Source organism: Ailuropoda melanoleuca, chromosome 8 (genome assembly GCF_002007445.2).
Source record: "Ailuropoda melanoleuca isolate Jingjing chromosome 8, ASM200744v2, whole genome shotgun sequence".
NCBI classification, from domain to species: Eukaryota; Metazoa; Chordata; class Mammalia; order Carnivora; family Ursidae; genus Ailuropoda; species Ailuropoda melanoleuca.
This window is the reverse complement of record NC_048225.1, coordinates 100,090,332-100,111,817: the sequence shown is the minus strand read 5'-3', so window position 1 is coordinate 100,111,817 and position 21,486 is coordinate 100,090,332. Positions and strand designations below refer to the sequence as shown.

At 39.9% G+C, this 21,486-nt stretch overlaps 1 protein-coding gene across 8 annotated transcripts in view; it reads right to left on the bottom strand.

The window, feature by feature from the left end:
* Positions 1-6,362: 6,362 nt before the first annotated feature.
* Positions 6,363-21,486, bottom strand: part of NR5A2 (nuclear receptor subfamily 5 group A member 2) — a 134,211-nt gene continuing 119,087 nt past the window's right edge. For 6 of the 8 annotated variants that reach the window (XM_019794525.2, XM_034666991.1, XM_034666992.1 and 3 more), the window contains one exon: positions 9,473-9,720. In XM_019794525.2, the coding sequence (XP_019650084.1) occupies positions 9,473-9,720 (248 nt within the window). Of the gene's footprint in view, positions 9,721-11,025; positions 11,239-21,486 lie in introns of all 8 variants that reach the window. The other 2 variants (XR_004627328.1, XM_002914613.4) reach the window with 2 other exon arrangements.

The following is a 21,486-nucleotide window of genomic DNA, read 5'->3' as shown; positions in this document are numbered from 1 at the left end:
TTGGGGTAACTGGGTGATGGACATTAGGGAGGGCAGGTGAAGTGATGGGTGGGTGTTATGCGGAACCGATGCATCGCTGAACTCTAACTCTGAAACTAATACTACAGTGCATGTTAATTAATTGAAGTTAAATTTTAAAAATAATAATAATTTTTTTAAAAAGTCAGCATGGAGCCTGACACAGGGCTCCGTCTCACGACCCTGAGATCATGAGCTGAGCAGAAACCAAGAGTCAGCCACTTAACTGACTAGGCCACCCAGGCACCCCAAGATTTTTTTTTTCTTTGCAGTTCTTTTTTTTTTTTAATTCAATTTAGTTAACACAATTTTTTTTTAAAATAGTGCATACTTTTGTAACTGGACCAGTGGCAGGAGAGGGTGAGCAGAAATGACAAGCACAAAATGTTTTCTCTTCATAAACATTACTGCTTTGGATTCACACAGTCCTCCAAAATGAATGCACAGAGGAAGTTTTTCAAATAATTTCGTGATAAAATAAATAGGGAAACTACTAGTCAAACCGGGGTATGAGAAAATTAGGGTAGCTCTTAAAGTTACAATGTGGTCAGGACTCATATTTGGGCAAGGGTGGTGATTAGGATGATGTTTTCCGTCAAGATGGTGCACAAATAAAAGTTGTCACCCCAAATTCTCATTTATGTGAGACTTGAAGAATTTTTGGGTTGAGGATGTTCCCAGGGCATTGGGTGGTTGACACCTGTGTTAGCTGTCCGTGGTTAGAACCCCGCCTGTTCAGGTTCTTGTTGAGGTGAAGAAAAATGTTTGTGATTTTGGTGCTATAATTTAAAAAAATGTGTTTGTCACCATTGTTTCTTTTGAATTCTAAAGAGAATGCTCATTTAATGAAACACATGCAGGTCCTGCAGGATGCCTTGGTTCATGCTTCCAAGAAGGCACTGTAGCTAAGTGGTTAAAAGCTTGGGGTTTGGACTCAAACAGAACCGTTTGAACCCTTGCTCTATCACTTACTAGCTTTAGGACTTTGGGCAAGTTATTTAACTTCTGTAAGTTTCAGTTCCTTTAGTCCTAAGAGGGTTGTCTTGAGAATTAAATGAAATCTTTTTTTTTTTTTATTACAGTCAATGTTAAGCTTTTGAAACAAGAAGACCCCAAAATACAGTGGTTTAGACAAGAGCAGTTTGTTTCTCTCTCAGCTACATCTGGTCGGTGGACACTACTCACCAGGTCACCAAGGGATTCAGGTACTTCCACCTTTTTGCTCCTCAGTCCCCTGGGCGTCAGCGTGGCTGCCACATCTGGGGTTCAGCTGGGGCAGGGGATAAGAACCAAAGTCCAGGTAAAAATGGATTGTCTCTAAAATCAGAGAAAACTGAGAAGTTGCTCTTATCACTTCTGCTCACATTCCATTGTCATTGACACATCTTACTCACATGGTCACACCTAGTTACAAAAAAGGGTGGAAAATCTTCAACTGGTTAACCATGTGTCCAGGGAAAAAAGGAGGATGGATTTTGGGGAGACAAGATAGCTATCAAGTCTGTCATGCTATGTAGCACATAAATACAGGTTGCTGTTTTCATGAATTATTTCTCATATGTGTTCTTTATTTTTTTTTTAAAGATTTATTTATCTGAGAGAACATGCACCTGCAAGCGAGTGGGGGAAGGGGCAGAGGGAGAGGGAGAGGGAGGGAGAGAAGCAGACTCCCTGCTGAGTGTGGAGCCCGACGTGGGGCTCAGTCTCACCACCCTGAGATCATGACCTGAGCCCAAATCAAGATTCAGACACTTAACTGAATGAGCCACCCAGGTGCCCCTAATATGTGTTCTTTAAATGCATTTCCTTAACTAGATCATTGCCTGGAACATAGTAGAGGCTCAGCTAATATTTTTCAGGTAACAAATACTGGATTAATAAACAAATTGTTGGGAGGGGGTGGGGGGATGGCATAACTGAAGGATGGACATTTAGGAGGACATGTGATGTCATGAGCACTGGGTATTATGTAAGACTGACAATCACTGACCTCTACCTCTGAAGCTAATAATACATTATATGTTAATTGATTTAAATAAAAATAATTGTTTTCTCCTTCAGTGAAGATATTTTTTATGGATCTCCTGGGTTTTTCTAGTGTAACCTCTTTAATTTGCTCTCTTTTGTCAGATGGTAGGGAGAGCTGTAAGGATGGGAGGGGACAGCAAGTACCAGCAACTACATGAGGATTACCTCATCTAGCCAAAGGGCATCTTTTTTTAAATTAAATTTTATTTTTTTTAAAGATTTTATTTATTTATTTGACAGAGAGGGAGACAGCCAGAGAAAGAGGGAACACAAGCAGGGGGAGTGGGAGAGGAAGAAGCAGGCTCCCAGTAGAGCAGGGAACCTGATGTGGGGCTCGATCCCAGGACGCTGGGATCACGCCCTGAGCCGAAGGCAGAGGCTTAATGACTGAGCCAGCCAGGCGCCCCTTAGCCAAAGGGCATCTTGCCCCTCACAGAGGAGGTACATGTTGGGCAACCAGCACCCCCACCGCCATGCTCTGCCTCCCGCTACGTAGCAGATGTGGGAGAAGCAGTTTTGGATGCGTGGCTAGAATTTTTCAAAAAGTGGACACTCTTTTTTGGAGCATTAACTACTGCCGGATGTAAGGATGAGCTGGTCTAACATGTTTGGCAGGCTGTGATTTCTCTCTTGCTTCATCCATAAACAACAAAATGAGCTTTGTAAATTCATCTCTTAGACATTTGGGTCTCTGGAATTGGCGGGATCTTGCCTGTCAGTATCTCATCACGCTAGCAGACTTCAAAGACACAAGCACATTTTTTTCCTGGAGGGAAGAAGTGAGGAAAAAGATCCTTCCTGAAGTTTTGGACCCATCTGTTTGGATGGCCATGCTGGAATGTTGAACTGTCGGTTCTGTAGGGCCATTAACTTTGACCGGCCATCCCCGGAGAAGAATCAGGTCCACAACACTGTTGTCAACTCCAGCTTTAGGTGGAACAGTTTCTGCGAAATCACCAGCCTCTAAGAGAGTTGCTTTCATTTCTGGATTTTTGGAAAGCTTTGATCGTAGACATTTTTTTCCTTCACATTGTGCTGGACTCTTTCTCTCTGTGATATCTACCTATTTTACTATCGTCAGTTTCTGCTCCCTGGTGCCACAAAGCACCATTCTGCTCCCTTCTGCAGTTCTTTCTTTGGGTGGTGTGCAGAGAGGCTGAGAACCTTGTATCAATAAAGCAGCGCCATTCTCACTGCCTAGTTCTTCAGATTAACCCCATGCTCAGGATGGGAGTTGAGGTGCCATCACACATGTGAGCCCTCCCTGAAGGAAACATGAAACTTGTTTGTGATACTGAGTTTGAAGTGGGTGAGCAAGCTGGCTGAGCACTGGATGATCTAAGTCTTGGCCCCACTAAAATGGCCAAAGTCAAGAAGACTGGGGAGCGATGTCCTTATTCTTCTGTGAAAATCATGTGTTGTGTTTGTTCTATCCGCCGGCACTGGGCCAGTGGCTTAGAGTTGTTCCAGGCACTGCCCTTGCCCTACCCTCACAGAGGCAACCCTGGCAGAGAAACACAGTGAGACCAGAGTATGATTCACATCAGAGGCCGAGGGCCTAGAAATGGGATCTTTTGACTTTGATGGGGGCTTGTATGGAATGGGGCAGCTAGGAAGATTTCTCCAAGTCTAGTCTCAGCTTGCCGAGCCACTGGGGTACGTGCCTAGAAGCTGAGAGGCAGGAAAGAGCAGGTTATGTTCAGGGTGGCAAGCAGCTCAGTGTGGTTGGTATGTTTGGGGAGTGGAGTCTGGGAAGGCAGGCAGATGCTGTGTCCTAAAAGGTCTGAGGTGTGAGGTCTAGGGGGGGAAGGTTGGAACTTTTTCCTGAAGATACTAAGCATCAGAGGACTGGAAGTGAAGGAGTGACGCGGTCAGCTCTAGGGTAGGAAGACCACGCAGGCAGCTGTAGTGAGTGAGGCTTGGAGGGGGTTGAGACTGATGGCAGGAGATCAGCCCAGAGGCTATTGAGTAATTTTAGGCAAGAAATGCTAAGGGCCTCATCTAAAGCTGCAGGGAAGGAGAGGAGAGGACAGTGAGAGAATTATGGAAAGTAATGGGCAGGACTTGGATACCGAGGTAATGTGGGGGTTAGTGAGAGGGTGCATGAAGAAAAGCAGAGGTGGCCCAAGGTTGTGGGTAATCTGGAGGGGCTTCAAGTCTTGTGGCTCAAGTGCTGGAAGCTCTGGCCCAGTCAGAGCTCACTGGGCTTGGCTTCTTCCTGAGAGGTGGGGCCAACAGAGCTGGCCAAGGAAAAGGGGCTTCTGTTGGATCAGGTGAGACCGGAGTGCTGTGGTCTGTGGTCCATGAAGTTCAAGAATTAGATGCAAATCAGGTATTGACACATTGTCTCCTTTTGGCCCTTTCTGACTGACGTGGTCCTCAGCACAGTTTCAGATCTAGTGTCCCAGGGTATCTGGCCTGGCAGCCGTAATACCTCCTGGGCAGCCTGGGGTCTGAAGGACACTGGTCTCGGCTCAGGAGTGGAGTGTGGACGGTCCAGCATGATTTCTTGGTTGTTTAGTGTCAAACTCATATTGGGGACACTCCGTGATTAGTCTAATTACACTTCTTTTTGCCTCTTTTCTCTTTTCTAGCAACAATTACATATGTGATGTTTCATAGACCGGTTCTTAAGTTTTTCTAGAAACAAACCACAATTACTGCCTGATAGCAGTCACCAAATTATTAATTCCTAACCTAACATAAACCAAATGCCTATGTAAAGCAGTTAGAGTATTGCAAGAATATTTATTTTGAGTGACTAAACTATACACTTCCTGTTCAGTGTTAAGGAAAATTGGTCTTTATTATTCCAGGGAAATGTCAAGATCACTAAGTATCGTAGCATTTTGACCTGTGTTATGTTGAGCAAACTCTCCACATGTTTCTCATAAAAATATACATCAGAGATGGTTTCAAACTGAACGTCAAACTTAGTTAAAGGTACAAACCTCTTCAAAGTTATTGTGAATATCAAATGTAACAATCAAACGCACATGAGCGTGAGCCACGGTTTTCTTACGGGCTCTATCATGCTGATGGATTTAGCAACTTTGTGAGTGTCATTCTAGGTGATGGAGTGAGGCCTCTGCTCTCATCAGAATGACCTCTGCTGGCTGCTGGGTTAGGCTTTGGAGAAACTCCCTCCCCACCAAATTTTTAAGAAATGTGTAAAACCACTTATAAAAACATTTGAAAAATTGATGTTCTGTACCTTGCTGGACCTATGTGATGACGACCTGGGTTATACATATGTAAGAATGTAGCTAGCTGTACGCTTTTCTCTAAGTTATAGTTCAATTAAATATGAATACATATTTTCATAGTCCATGGAATGTCAGCAAGAATTTTTTTTCAAATAAAGTTCTTCCTGGTAAGAGGTTGACGAGGGAGATGTGTTTTGTAGGCCACTATTTAGTTGCTCAAAAATCTTAGTTCCATAATCTACTAGACCCTAAGTGCAGCGTTTTGAATCTGATTCCTTGGTATCTTTTTGAAGGACGCTAAGAAAAATCAGTGCCTTCTTGGCAAAGAGGTGATGATTCCTGCTTATCTGGAGAAGGCAGATGCGGGGCAAAAGGAGAGAGTTTTCCCTGAATCACAATGTTTCACAAGCATGTTGTTTTGTGGCTCTTGCGTTATTCTGTAATAGTAATTATTTATTTCCAAAATGGATTTTGTACGTTATTTCTTTGCTTTAAAAATCTCCAAAAGCTCAAGGGTACGGAAAAGGGCTAATTCCTAGGACATAGACATGCTACTGTTTAGGGTAAACTCCAGAAAACTAAGAGGCTTCTACTCTTCTAGGTTACTGATATTTGTATACTTAGCAGTGATTTGATGCCTCGTTTTATCTGATATCTTTTCCTCTTGAAGCAAATTCTAGGTGTCACTCTGGTCTAGAAACACTGTGGAGCCAAACTGCCTTGGGTTCAAATCCCTACTCCTTCATTGTCTTGTGTCTCACTCTGAACAAGAAACTTTAAGAGGGACATAGTAATACCAAATGGAGCTGTTCTGGAGATCACTTGAATTACCAAGGCACTTGGTAAAGTTATTAGGGTACAGGGTAGATAAAAAGTTAAAGACAGTTTAAGATTTTTCTGCCAATTGGTTGTAACAGTAAATAAGACAGAATGCTTTATTTCATGTGTAGAGATAGGATGCACAGATCGTTTAATGCTTGAGTATCCAACCAAGGACAAGACTACACCAGGTAATATCTAGAGAGGGGAAAGTTACCTATTCGTGCGGAAATCTTTTCACTCCGTTCCTAGTCAAGCATCTTAATTATTTAGAAGCTTTACTAGCTAATAGAATGAGGACAGCATAAAAACTTTTAAAAATTATCAGGCTGGGCATATCAATATTTATTGAAATACTGAAAAAAAAATCCATTTTGTCGAGAAATTCCTGGCAAGAACTGACATGACAATATGTATTTCACTGATACAGTAAGAAAACGCCAACAAGTAACCGACTTCACACTCTAAACATTGCATGGATTCAGGTCCAAGGTAGCTGCAGATCTGTAATACAAATGTTCAGACATTACAGGTTGTCTGTTTACAAACATAGACCAACTGTAATAAACCACGCTAAGCCAAAAACGTTTATATTTGAGTCTGCTTTTACTAATAAATCCTGTAATTGATAAGGCGGTTGCTAAGGAAATGTCTCGTGACAGACTGGTTAACAATGAGCACTCGAGAAATTTCATTTGCCAACTCTGGATGGACCACAGACGTTGGCTGTGGTGCCTTGTTTATCAACTTCCGTTCTCGATGTCCATCACCAGGAGTGTGGATGTGACTCTCCGTGTTGCCCGTCTTTCTAACCGGACTTAGGATGGAATTTGCTAGGTTAACAACATATCAGTAATTGACATTTCTTAGGTTTAATTTTCAGTGGAGAGTACTATTTAAAATAAGAAACCATGGACTTTCAGAATCAATGTGTTTTGGGGTTTCTTTTGCAATGTTAATGACCTTCCAAATAACTACCCCACTAACCTCATAATAGTTGCCACCCATGTTCCTCATACAGGATGCAACCATATCAGTAACGGCTGACAACACCCATTCCTCTCCACGTGTCTTCTGGCCGGACCTGGTTTTTAAGTGGGGAGAGTAAGGATGCTGCCCGGTCTATTTAATGCTTTGGACATTGACTCTGATCAACTGTTTTTCATTGTCCTTTGAGCCATGATTACAGGTGACTGAGACTTTGGATGAGGAGCTGTGGACACTTGGCTTAGCGAATGTGTACCCTTCATGTGGACGAATATTAGAGGTGATTAAAAATAATAATAAAATAATCCTTTTTGTACACACAGAAGTAGTAACTAATATCTTTGGTATACAACTTACAACTCTTGTAAAGGAAACCAGGGAATACTCCACCCTTGTTAAATTTACTCAGAAACAGAGGAAACTACAAGTCACATAATTTACAATAGATATTAAATAAACTACAGTAAGAATTATGAAGATTTACAGACATTTAATCAAGTGAATGATTTTAATTCATTAGACCCTTCTCTGTCCCTGAACTATGTTCTGCTAACTTGAAGACACGCTACAGTAAACACATATATTTGGTTTCTTCACTCTTGGCTATATCTTATACAAAGGTGAAACCAAGGAACAATAAATTAGCATCATAATTGTCTACAGTTGAAACTATGATATACAATATAAATAAACTATTCAAAAGCCTGAAACATTTATGAAAAAATTAAGGGACTAGGAGATACTTTTAGTTTTTACAGTTTTTACAAGTGATTGTGCCGCTGATAATCTCAAAAAAATCAAAGTCTAGATGAGATTCCCGTTGTTGATTTTAGTGTCTCACGACATACGATAATTAAGTACTGTTAAAAATAATTACCAATCAGAAAAATAACATTAAGGAAATTACTGCTTTAGCTATTTTGTAATATCACAGTTTCCCCCCCTCCCCCCCACAGGACCTAAAGAATGTAAACACTATCTTTTATTTGACTTGAAAAGTATTAATACTTTATTTTAAACAAATGTTGATCCACATCTGCACAGCTACCTCTCAGAATTGTGAAATAAGGCAAGATTTCCATACCTGTGGCATTACATGTCAATAATACTGCTATCGTTGTTGGGAGAGTTTGTTTTGCAATTCTTTGTCCTTCAATATTTGTTCTAGAGCAGACTTTGGTCTGTGACTCAGAAAGGTCAGTATCACTCTCTTCCTTTCCCTTTTGGGGAAGATTGGAGTTGCTTTAGTATCTTTCCAGTCCCTACGTAAGAATCACTGTTGCCGTTCTATGCTTAGGGGATGTTCAATTGCAACAAGCAGGAGACTTGTGGCAATTTATTAGCTCACCCTTTTCTTTCTTTTTGCATAGCTTAACATGCTTCGGTTTTATTTTAAACTACTTAGCACTGTGACTATTTGACATCCCAGTAAAATATGTTTCAGGTTTTATTTGTAAATGAACTACAAACTTTGATGGTTCAAAAGATGGATGTACCCTAAACAGCCTTTTGGTAAGAAACTGTTATGAAATTCGACAACGCCAAAGCCACATTTCAGTAACAGTAGCAGAAATAAGATCTAGCTTGCTTTAGCTATGGGGTATTTGCTTTAAGTCTGTAGTCCTTTCCCGTAATATTAATTAATGCTTATATAAGATCAGAAGAGGGATACTGCCTGCTGCTTCTTTTTTTTTTTTAACATGAACACATGACAAAACAAACCAGAACATATTTAAAATGGCAAGCTAACATATTATAGACTGTTCTTATTAGCTGTTTGCAGGTCTAAGACACAGACATTCAAAATTAGGCTTTTCATGATTTGGTGGAGCTACTAGTGGGTGTGGCTGAGCACAAGTCCGTAAGGACAGATTCCGTGATCACAGGACAGAAGGTGCTGGGTCCTTGAAAGGAAGAGGGAAGGGCTATTACAGGTGCAGCCGATGGATTCTTGAGTTGTTTTAGTTCAGCTTTACCATGGAGGCATTCTGTAAGCTCAAATCCCCTGCTGTATAAGCCTAATTAATAACACAGATCAGTTCCTAAATTTCTTCACAGCAGAGATCAGTTTAAATATACAAGAATTGTTCCGTCCGTTTTTACTCCAGTATGGTGTTGGTCTCCATCCATGAGTTCAATCCACTCCATTACAATGTCTTTTATATGGAATCCTTTGGGGATGTGAAGCCTCTCATTCACAGTTTGCAATACAAATACCCTGATACATCATTTATTTGCTATTAAGTATTTGATTATTATGCCTTTTTAAACTCAATATCTTTAAACCAAGTTTTCAATTAGTGTTGCTTGGAGCAGTTCAGAGTATTTTTTTTTTTTCTTTCTTTCTTCCTGTTCTTTTTTTCCCCCCACCAATCTCTTTTTGTTTTGAAAGAAGAGCTTCTAGGGGTTGTAACCTAAGCTCTTTTTGCATGCAACATTTCAATAAGGAGGTTATTATAGGGCACATCCCCATTCAGATGCTTATAGTAGAGGTATTCTTCAGCCTGCATGCTGATGGCCCGGATCTCGGGTAGTCGGAGAAGTAGCTGCCCAAATTTCTCTGTTTGCTGTGGGTAGTTGCACATCGTATAGTCCAGCAGGGCGGCATTGACTTGTTCCTGGACACCTTCTACCAGCTGGAAGTTCTCAAGGTTTTTGACATCTGGATTAAAAAAAAAAAAAAAAGTCACGCTATTTTAATGGCATTTTAATTCCTGTTTACTACAGCAGTGTGTTCAATTAATGGATGTATTTTCCTCCTGACATAAAGCATACTTTATATACTGCTGAATATTCAGTAAGTCCCACTCACCAAGCTTCCTGGGAAAAGGATCACAAAAGAGCTTTAGAAGAATGTCTTGTTGAAATTCTGCATATACCTCAAGTCAATTAGACACCAATGGATTTTGAGCAAGGTCAACTCTTTCCTATCTTACAAAAGGAAAGGTTTGAGGATTCCTAAAGTAGAGGGATCATAATATATTGCCAGCAAATGAGTCCCTAGAGAAAGACCTATCTTAACCCAGTATATTACACAATTCATATAATTCTGTATTAATTTTTCTGACCCAAGGTGAAATCTGCGTCCAGGGTATGATGTAGTTAATTCTAATAAAAAGTGACAGGGTTCTTGTTTCTGTTTGACATTTTCTAAATGATTCTGAAAGCCTTTGACTTGTCTAGCCTATGCTAATGAACCATCTGGTACACTCCAGTGACTGCCAACAGAATATTCGCTACTGGGAACTCTCTAAAATATATATCTCAGTGACTAATGATCTTTATCAAATGAAAGGCTTGTCCTTTAGGCAGAATACGCGCCCGGATGGCCGGTGCCCTTTAACCTGAATGTGGTTTCAAAGTCTGATACTTTCCTTTTTTTTTTCCCTGGTCCTGGGTCACTCATACAGAGAAGATGGACATGGGCAATTTACGCAGCCTAACTCCTGGTGATCATCCAGTTGTTTTAAGGCATCTGCCCTAGAGGTCCTTATAAATATTGAATAAGGGAGAAACATAGAGTAAAAAGAAAAAAAAAAAAGACAGACTGACTGACATACAAATACACACACAGACAATGAATAAGGGAAAATGGTTATGTTGGAATTTCTCTTCTGGAGTTTATTTACATTAACTACAACTTTTATATAATGTGTATACAGAAGTCTCTGGAAAAAAATAGAGAGATATGTGTGTTTACATACATCCATGCTAAGAAAGTAAACAGATGCAGCACCCCTCCAGCCCTGTTTTATTTTCTAATTGGGCAAAAATAAATAAGAATGATTCTGAAGAAAACCACATAATACTATGATTAAAAGGTGAAATATACTAAACTCAGTTACTAGTTACCATGGTAACTCATACCCAATACTTCTGGCACTGAACTTGGCTGTTAAACTTAGCCTGTACATATGTGCTCGTCCATTTCTGTGTCTCTAAATCCTCTTAAAATTAGGTTACTTACTTGCCTTGGGGGTGGGAGATGGGCAGAATGGGTGAAGGGTTGTGGGAGATACAGGCTGCCAGTTATGGAATGACTAAGTCACGGAAATAAAGGGCACAGCAGAGGAAACATGGTCAGCGATGTTGTACTAGCATTGCGTGGTGAGAGCTGGCAGCTACACTTGTGGCGTGCTCAGCACAACGTACAGAGAAGTACAATCACTATGTTGCATACCTGAAACCAATGAAACATTGTGTGTCAACTCTACTCAAATAAAAAAGTAGAAACAAACAAAAACAAAACAAAAAGCAAAAAAAAGGTTACCTTACATTTGCTCTTTAAATGTGTCTGGGATGATTTTAGTGTTTATATTTTGAGCCGTAACTTCGCATTAAACGTGCTTCCCCCTCCCTGTCCCCCAACTCTCTGCCCCAAATTAAAAACAGTGAGGAATTAGTACTGAAATAGGTACATAGTGTGAGCACAGGATACCCCATCTATTTCAAAGTGAGATGGGAGAATAAAAAAATGTGATTCTTTATTAGTGAGATGCACCAACGGACAAGAGCTACACTATTAGGACCTGTGACTTCTGGCGGCGGGCAAGTTGTTGCCATTTTATGTCGGTCCCACTTTACAGTTAATAAAACATTTTCCATCTGATTTAAAATATTTTAAAAATTATCTTAAATTATTTAAAAATACTGATACACTTAGTTACATTTGGTTCAAAATTACAAAATGTCAACAAGTGGAAATACCATTGATATGCTCTAGCTGGGTAGGGGACAGAAGAATACATTCGTGTTAGCTTTGTCCCCTGCAGCGCACGTTCTCCTTTCGAGGGCTCACATTCCGGTTATGTGTATGGGTCCTTCATAAAGGATAACAGCAGAGAGCAAATATCATTTGAAAAGAGTTCATCTGAATTTTGGCAAATTTCTCGGTGCTTTTTCTTTTTACCCTTCATCCAACTTAGAGGACACAGAATTCACCTTTCTCTTTTACATGACTAGGAAGTTCAAAAAGAAAACAAGCCACTTTCAGTGTGACAGTGATCGAAACACAATTATAGAAAAACAACTGAAATGAGCATCATTTTATGCTACAATGAAAAATATTCTCACAGGCAAGGAAAGCTAACAAGAGTCATAGAGATTAATAGGGAGGATGTAGGAATTTGCACAGCATAAAAATGTAAGATAAATGAATAATAGTCTTCTTAGAAAGTTGTTTTTGAAACTTTCTTTTTTTGATAAATGTATGTTTTGAGAACTAGCTTCTACCTTCTGTGATAAATTATGCCACTCTGTTAAGAAAAACAAAATCAATTAAAAAAAAAAAACAAAGGCTAGATCATTAGTCTTGGTTTATGTGTTTACTATTATCACAGAATGATCACTTAAAGTCTTCAGATTAGCATGTGCTGCATAATTTCTATAAATACTGGTCCCAATTGGTACCTTTCTCCCAAACGTTTAAAAATATAGCCATTTTCCTTCTGAAGGAAAATATACAGGTTTCCCATACTTTGGCCATATATATAATTTTTCTCTAAAGTTCATCAAAACTGAATTCACATGACACTATTAATTTTCCCATTAAGCCATTTCTAAGAATTTCTCATTTAACCTAACAAAAGTTATGCTGCTAATTGCCCCAAAGATACTTACTGAATGTCTATTTTGTTTCTGTGTCTATGGAGACAATTTGGAATTTGGTATCAACGATCCTGATACTTAAGCTATATAAGGTTAAGAAAAAAAGAAAAAAATTTTTATTGAATTACTCTCATCTACTGACCAAGTAGCTCCTGGACCACCGTTCTGCTGCTTGACTCTACTTTCAGCTATAAATTCCTCTCACGGCATTGTGCACTGTGTTGGTAACTGTCTGTTTCCCTAGTAGAGTGTAAGCATCTAGGTGTTAGGACACCGTATTAGTCAAAGCACCCCCACAATCTCCAATTAATGTTTCCTTTATATTATTGATGTATTTGTCCAAGATTGATATCACTGTGACATTACCTATTACATGCAACTATTAGGTATCTTATAAGCCAATTTCCTTTCTTTTTCTAATTTGAAACTGACTTTCAAAAATTGATTTATACAACAGATTTCTCCCTGAAATAAAATATTTAAAATATGACAGTGTTTTCTATCTAAAGAATCCTCTGTGAATCCTGTGGTCTGAATAATTAAGTCTTATTTACATGTTTTGCCAATGAGGATTTTCACTGGTCAGTTTTGCTTTAAGGGAAATGTACCCATGCCCTCATTTGGATTTGGAATACGGTCCCTGAGCACCTACATTTCTTGCATCTCTGGCCTGAGAAGCAGACCATCGTTTCTCTGCTATGGTCAAGATGGTTCACAAGGACCTAAAGGCAACAGAGAAGGTAAGTGCCAAAATACAGATGACACCACCTCTCAGAAGGCTCAGAATTTTCTCTTTTCTGTAGTTCATTTTATTTACTTTTTAGGAAGAGTCCAGAAACTTAAGTGTGTTCCCACAATACGCATGGAATTTTTTTAAAAAGATTTTATTATTTATTTATTGAGAGAGAGAGAGAGAGAAAGTGGGGGGACGGGCAGGAGGAGAGGGAGGGAGAGAATCTCAAGCAGACTCTGCTCCGAGCATGGATCCCAACTCGGGAAGGGATCTCACAACTCTGAGATCATGACCTGAACCAAAATCAAGTGTCGGATGCTTAACCGACTAAGTCACACAGGCGCCCCATGGAATTCATGTCCTTTTGTGAAAATTCACATATGAAATACATTTAAAATCGTAAGCATTTTCTCTGGGATGTTCCTCCTACAAACCAAGCCCTATTCTACATTAAGTAATGAATGGGAGCTGACATACTTGGGAGTCTAAACTCATCTAAACAGGAATCTGTAACATCAAAACTTCATCAAGGAACTGATATTAAATTACATGAGAAAACAAAATCTGGAAAAATTATTACATATTCTGGAGTCCTCAGAAATAATATGTTTTTGAGATGTGCTGTTCAGTTCCCATATACATACCACTGTACCATATTTGGATTTTAGAAAAAGACTCAGCTGGAAAAGGGAAGATTGACAGGAGACCGAAATTCCCACCAGTTGTTCTGTGGTGTCTTATGATGGATCTCAAAGTCTCCTGTGTTTGGCCCTCTATGTTCTCCTTTGAAATTTATAGAAGCTTCGTTTTAATACAATTTAAAAATACAAGTTAATGAACTCTATCATTGCAAATCCAGAGTTAGAAATTGCAGGTAAACAGACAGAGTCATCCCCAACCCTTTCTCTATAGCCTTTAAATTTTGATGACTGGCAAAAGCATTTTATGCTTCTCCTCTAAGTATCAATCTCTTATCATCTATTCTACTTTATTCACTCGGGGACTAATTACCAACTTTTTATATGAAGCAGCATTACGATAAGCTCACAGTGGCATGCTCAGATTTTTTCCATCCTTATTGGAAAGTGAACCCTTAGGTCTTCTTGAATATATTACAGTACCGGCTTCTCAGTCATACACAACACTCAGACTCTCTCTGAAGATGAAGATCCTGATTTCTGCCTCTCCGGTACCTGCCACATGGCACGCGCCTGTAAACCTTCCCGTTCAGCGCTTTCTTCAGCGACGGGTCTTTTGCTGAGCAAGGGGGCTGGGGGCTCCAATGGAGTGTGCTGTCTTTTGTTGAGAAGATCATTTTATATCTTTGTTCATTTTCCACATGTGGGAAAACAACTGTATCTTGCCCTTTAAGAGAGATGAAAGTGGGAAAAAGAGGTACCATTTTGCACCTAGAGAACACTTCTTTTCCTTGAGGCTTTTGGAAGGATGGCAATCTGTAAATTGGTACACAATGTGTCCTCAGAAGACCCTCTCCTTTAATAAACCAGAAACGGAGAAAGAATTTTCTGTAAGGAATTAATTTTTAAAATTATTTTTTAGAGGGCTATCTTTAAATAATTTATACACATAATTTTTTAGTAATTTTGAGAGCAACCTGCTAGTTCTTTTCATATGAGTTCACTTAATAAAGAGTGAGGGCTGTTTAGGGGTTGGAAATGGGAGGATAGAATATTTTTAGTACTGACGTCTAAGATTAAATTCTATCTTGTTTCCAGCAAACTTCAAACTCAAGATTTTACATTCATCACTGTTAAGTCCCCTACAAAAATGTGTTTGTGTGTGTATGCTTATTAACCCGAGCTATTTTTAGCAACTAGAATATACAATTTGGTGCCTTCATATGCAAATTACTAACAAGAAAAACGCAACTCTTTGGCAAGAGCTGTGTGTAAAAATGTGGACAAATAGGGTATGCATTATTTATGTACATAGAAATAACAAGCCCTTACAACTAGTGACGCTTTAAAACTTACAAAGCACTGTAACATGCATTATTTATTATTTTACACCTTTATGTATGTGCAATATGAATTCACTCATTCATTCATTCATCCATCCATTCACTCATTCAGTTTGACAGTCTTATGCCAGGTATTAAAGATACAGGAACAAAACACAGTCTCTGTGTCAAGTAGTCTATTTAACGTTATAGAGATAAGCAGTGGCTGTCTTGGGCACACACAGATCAGCAGCTTAACTTTCATGCAGAAAGAGAGCAGAGGGGCAAGAGGAGGATAGGCCATAAAGTTTAAGACTGAAGGACATCACACGTCAGAAAGAGTGTGGATTTTGGTCTGAAAGCAATACAGAAGCACGGAAAAATTTTAAGAAGGAAAGGATCAGCTCTCTGGTTTAGAAAGAGCACTGTGTCAGAAGTGAGGAGAAGGGATTGGTAGATGAGGGAGGGGAAGGAGGGAACAGTCTCATGGGAGGACCAGTCAGAAGGGTGCTGCAGGAAGAGGTGAGAAGTACAGTGGGCCATGGTGGGGGGGGGGTGGACTTGAAAGGCATCAAGATGGCTGACTCAACAGGGCTTGTTGGCCCTGTGTTAATTGAGAGTGGGAGAGAGTGAAGGTCCTAGATGACTTCTGGGTGTCTGTCAAGGGAGGAAGGTGGTGGCTATCTTTTTGGCAAGAGGCAGAAAAGCGTATTTGAGAGGTCAGGATTCAGTAAGTCTAGGTATAGGCATGTTGGATTTAAGGAGCCTGTGAACACTCAGTAAATATAGAGGAAATGGCAGGAAATAAAGGTCCAGACCTCAGCAGAGAGGCCTGGATGGTGGTCTATATTTGGGACTCATCAATGGGCCAGTGTTGGATGAAACCCCTGGGGTGGGTGAGAATGTTTAGAGAGGGAAGGGGCTTAGTGCCGGGATTCTAGAGCATGTCACTATTTGGAGCCTCAAGTTTTCCTCATCTGGGAACTTAAGGTTGGACTTGGTCTCTATCGTCACTCACAGCCCTAACAGTCTGACTGGATGCTTATGAACTGAAGTATGGAAAGGAAGATACTGGACTGCCAACAAACAGGTACAAGCAGTACTCTGCAACCACCCCACGAGCCTATCACTGGCTTTTTTGCTTAACTGTCTGGAAAGTAAGTCAATTCTCCAAGATGGTTTTTGGCCTGAATTACAAATCATTTCAAACTTTGTTTAGTATATAGCTATGATTTGACACAACGTGCCCTAGGAGAAGTGGCACTCAATTCATTTACATTAAAGTAGCTCTCTCCTTGACAAGGAACAACGTAGCTTCGGCACGAACAGACAAAGCTCGCAGAAGTTTCCAAGCTAGCTCCTGTGTCCTCACATCTGGCAACTTTTCCCTTAGGACACAGAATATAGAATCCAATGCAAATGGCATCACTAAAATACTTTGAACAAAACAGTATTCTAAAAGTTTATATACAGTTTCTTCTCAGAAGAAAGGGGAAATCCTTTATCATAGTCTAACTCGGAAACACTATCTGTTGGCCTTACTCCTCTCCAGACACACTGGTCTTCTTGCTGTTCAACGCACCAAGCCTTTCCTTCTGCCTTAGGACCTCTGCACTTGTGCTCCCTCATTCTGCATGGTTCTTCCCCTATTGTGTAGGACTTCACTTCAGCCTCAGCTCAAATAACACCTACTCAAAGCCTTTGCTCACCACCCTTTTACAAAAGCTCTGCCTCACTACCAAATCATTCTCTGTGCCCTCACTCTGCCTGATTTTCTTTAAAATATATGTCATGTATCGAAGAGATATCTGTATACCCATATCTGTTCCTAGCAGCATTGTTCACAGTAGCCAAAAGGCAGAAGCAATGTCAGGGGCCGCTGACCAACGCACGGACGTCCTCTGGAGCCAGACAGCCCGGTACAACTCAGGGTCTGCGTCTCAGTAGCTGAGCAGGAAGAGTTACGTGACCCCTGTAAAGCTGTTTCTTTATCTGGAGAAGGAAGATAATAATACCTTCCCAATAAAAGTCTTCACAGTATTAAATGAGAAAACATGTAAAAAATCCTTTGCACATTGACTAATGCTTGGAAATGTTAGCTTCTCCCTCCCTGGGTCTGGCTTACTTTGAGATCTTAGGAAAGCTACTCTGAGTCTTAATTTCAAAATACCTATAATACCTTCTCAAGAAAGCATCCGTTAAAAGTTAGCCTTCTCTAGAATCCCACCACGAGGCCCCGACCCCCCGTGAACAGATCAACGAAATGTGGTCTATACATCCAATGGAATATTAAGCAGCCTTAAAAAGGAGGGAAATTGTGCTAAGTGAAATAGGCCAGTTACAGAAAGAAGAATTCCATATGATTCCACTTGTATGAGGTACCCAGAGTAGTAAATTCATAGACAGAAAGTAGGATGGTGACTGCCAGGGCCTGAGGGGAGAAGGAAATGGGGGTCATTGTTGAATGTAAGTATAGAGTTTGAGTTTTGCAAGATGAAGAGTTCTGGAGATGGGCTGGACAAAAATGTAAATGTACTCCACACTCCTGAACTGCACACTTACAAGTGATTAAGATAATACATTTATGTCGTGTGCATTCTATCTACCACAATTAGAAATTTAAGGATGTAATGTATAGGTAGGTTTTTAAACATGATATAACGAACCCTTGTGAATCCACCACTCTGAAGAAACTAACAGAACATCAAACAGAACAACGCCCTTCAGGCTCCTTGTGTGTTCCTTCCGTGAACTAAATCCTGATGCCTCAGAATGACCACTACCCCCAGTTTGTGCCTACTCTTCCCTATATCCCTAAACTATATATTCTTACTGTTGCTTATTGGACTGACCGTACATTATACATTTATTTGTCCAATTTTTGAAATTGCCTGCTACCTTCACCAGAACGAGAGCTGTGAAAGAAGGGACTTGGTCTAATTTGCAGCTGTACCTTAGCACGTAGGTCAGTGCTCAGCAAAGAGAAGATCCTCAATATAGTGGCCCCTCATGCGTGGCTTGGCCTTCCGTGGCTTCAGCTACGGGCAGTCAACTGTGGTCTGGAAGCAGTTGACCCTTTTCCTGATGTATCATCAGAAGGTCACAGTGTCTACACCACTCACCTCACCTCACCTCACCACATCTCACATCATCACAACAAGAAGGGTGACTACAGTACGACAAGGTATTTTGAGAGAGAGGAAAACCACATTCACGTAACTTTTATTACAGTATATTGTTATAATTGTTCCATTTTATTATTAGCTGTTATTATTTATCTCTTACTGGCCTAAATTAGAAATGAAATGTTACCACAGGTATGCATTTATNCACACACACGCATATATATATATATATATATATTATATATATATATATATATGGGTTCTGTACTATCCACAGTTTGAAGCATGACTAGGGGTCTTGGAACATTTCCCCCACGGAGCAGGGGGTGGGGGGACCACTCTAAATATGTGAGGAATGAACAAATAAATTTCTCGATTAAACACTGCTTTGCCCTAAACCAAAACCTTTTCTTTCTTTTTTCTTTTTTTTTGCCTTTGACATACTACTATTCTTCCATATCAAATTCACGGCAGACTTTATTTTTGTTTCGCGCAGAATTATTTCATAACAGTAAGCAAAAAGCACGAAGTCCATTATGTATTGTGTTTTCTTGGGAAAGGTTCAAAAGGGAATTTTGGCTGGGTGCTCTGACTGTCGTGCCAAGCCTGCCTGTTTTTCCTGAATCACGTGGACTTTTCTATGTGCAGAACACTTTGCCATGTTCTACACATTTACCAGCTCACTCATGACCCATGTTCTGTAGCTACAGCTAGCTGCTTAATGGACATCTCTTCCCCAGTGGCTAGTGGGTACCTCAAACTCACAGTGTCTAAAACTGAGCTCAGTCTCTCCATTTCTCTGAGCCTACTCCTTCTCCTGTTTTCCCTATACCAATTATTGGGCCAGGATCTGTCAGGACTCCACAGAGACATCACTGCCTCCAGGAAGCCTCCCCTGAGCAGTCTCTGTATATCCTATAGCATATTCCATTTGCCCATCACACAGGTCATGGGGTATTACATGGTTATCTGACTGTCAACTCTGAGAACAGGGATAAATCTACCTTGTTCATGGTTACCCTTCCTTCCCCAGGCCTAGCACAGTGCCTGGACAAAGCAGGAGACGATTTCACACTGGACGAGTGAAAGAATGTACTTTCAGACTAATTCATACATCGATCTTTCCCTTGCTTGTACCTGAAAGATCTTTCAAATATTTCCAATCCTATCTTTCCTGTCAAGCTTTTCTTGATCTTCCAGTCACCGGTCTGTACCCTGTCTCCCCTACTAGGTTATGTTCCCTCGAAAGGCAATGTTCCTGTCTTATGTTTACTTCCCACACAGTGCAAATACAGTACCACATACACACAAGACACCCAATACATGTACTATTAAACTTGCTCATTTGAATTAAGCGCCTATGAATATCAAGCATATGCAAATCAATTCCCTAAGAATATATTGAGCACCTTTTATGTGCCAACAGTCCCAGCTATTAAACTCCTAAGCAGTTTTAAAGTTCCTCACCTTGTTAAATTCATAACCAATTTCAAACATCACAGTAGAACACATTTTCCATAATTTATCTCTAGAAAAAGTATAATTTGATTCAAAATGGAAGAAACGGAGTTCAGTGAATTAGGAGAAGGGAAAACACTTGGTTTGTCAGATGTTATGAAGCGGTAATCTGTGTACACGGAGGAAAAATCTATTTTGAGGCTGTACTGAGTTAAGGGGCCTGACACAGAACACTCACATTTTCCTTCGATGTATAAATTTGCGGTTTGTTTTCTAAAAGTTTTGGGGATAAGAATGAGGAAGGAAGGCTCTGCTAAAGAATTATTTTAAAAACATGAATTAAAATAGATCCTATGTTTCATCTACCTCTCCACACCCAATGACAGCAAAACCCACATTCAAATGCTTGGAGAATGAAAGGCAAAAATAAGGTCTCCGGCTGGGAATGGACTGAGTATTTTAAAGCAGGAAGACAAAATTTAAAGGGGCCTGCAATGAGGCCATTTTCTGGTTTCCCCCTCAATTTCAAATAAAGCTGTGTGTCAAAACAGACCTAATACTAAGGGCAAATACATACAATGTCTGGTAATAGGTAGCTTTTCAAGGGCACGTGACACTCAAAATCGCAGCTGCCCCCGCTGGCCAGCCTTGGAAGTCAGAGTCCTTATCTTGTTTTACGACCATCTGTCCCCTCAGAATATGAAATGTCCACATTCATAAAAAGCAACCCTTCCTGAGAGAAACAGCTCTTCACTCCATTCTTGTAGTCACGTCCTAAAACAGTTTTTGATTCATAAGTTTGCATTTGATTTCCATTCAGGAACTTTTGCGGTTTTTGCAAAGTTTTCGTATTCTCTTAGAATAAGATATAAGGTTCAGTTTGTTCAGGTGGTCAGTCAAGACTATGAATAAACCAACGTTATCATATGAAAGAGAATTAAACAGGCAGATCCAAGTGGGGATATATTAAGCCAAATTTAAGCTCCAGTTGTTGAATTTAGCCTGTACTAGATGTCTGGTTTGCCTCGGGATAAATTCAGCTTTCCAGCTAATCGAATGAAGAAAACTGCCTCAGGTATGATAAAATTTACAAGAGAACGCTGTCGAACAGTTCTTGTTAAAAATATTAGCTTAAAGGCATTCTTATCGTCTTTGGGATGAAGACTGTATTTGCATTTAATTATTTGATTTCAAACTTTTATGAACTTGGATCAAATATTAGCTTAGCCAATTAAAATATTATTTTGTGGGAGTGTGGCTAAGAGCCCAATTCAGTTTGACGTACTTAGCTTTGGTAGTAATCTACAACTTTCTTACTGACTTCCAGAGAGATTATTTCTAAGAGGTAAAAAAGGTAACATTTAAGAATTTACATGCACATTTAGTAAACAAGGTACTATATTCAAAATAAATAGTTGAAGCCTTTCTCTGCATTATAGCATTAGTCCAGAAGAAAAAAGATATAATCGTCCAGATATTTCCACTCATACAATCAATACTCCTTCATAATTCAGCATTTGAAATAAATCCTTTTCTTTAAAACTA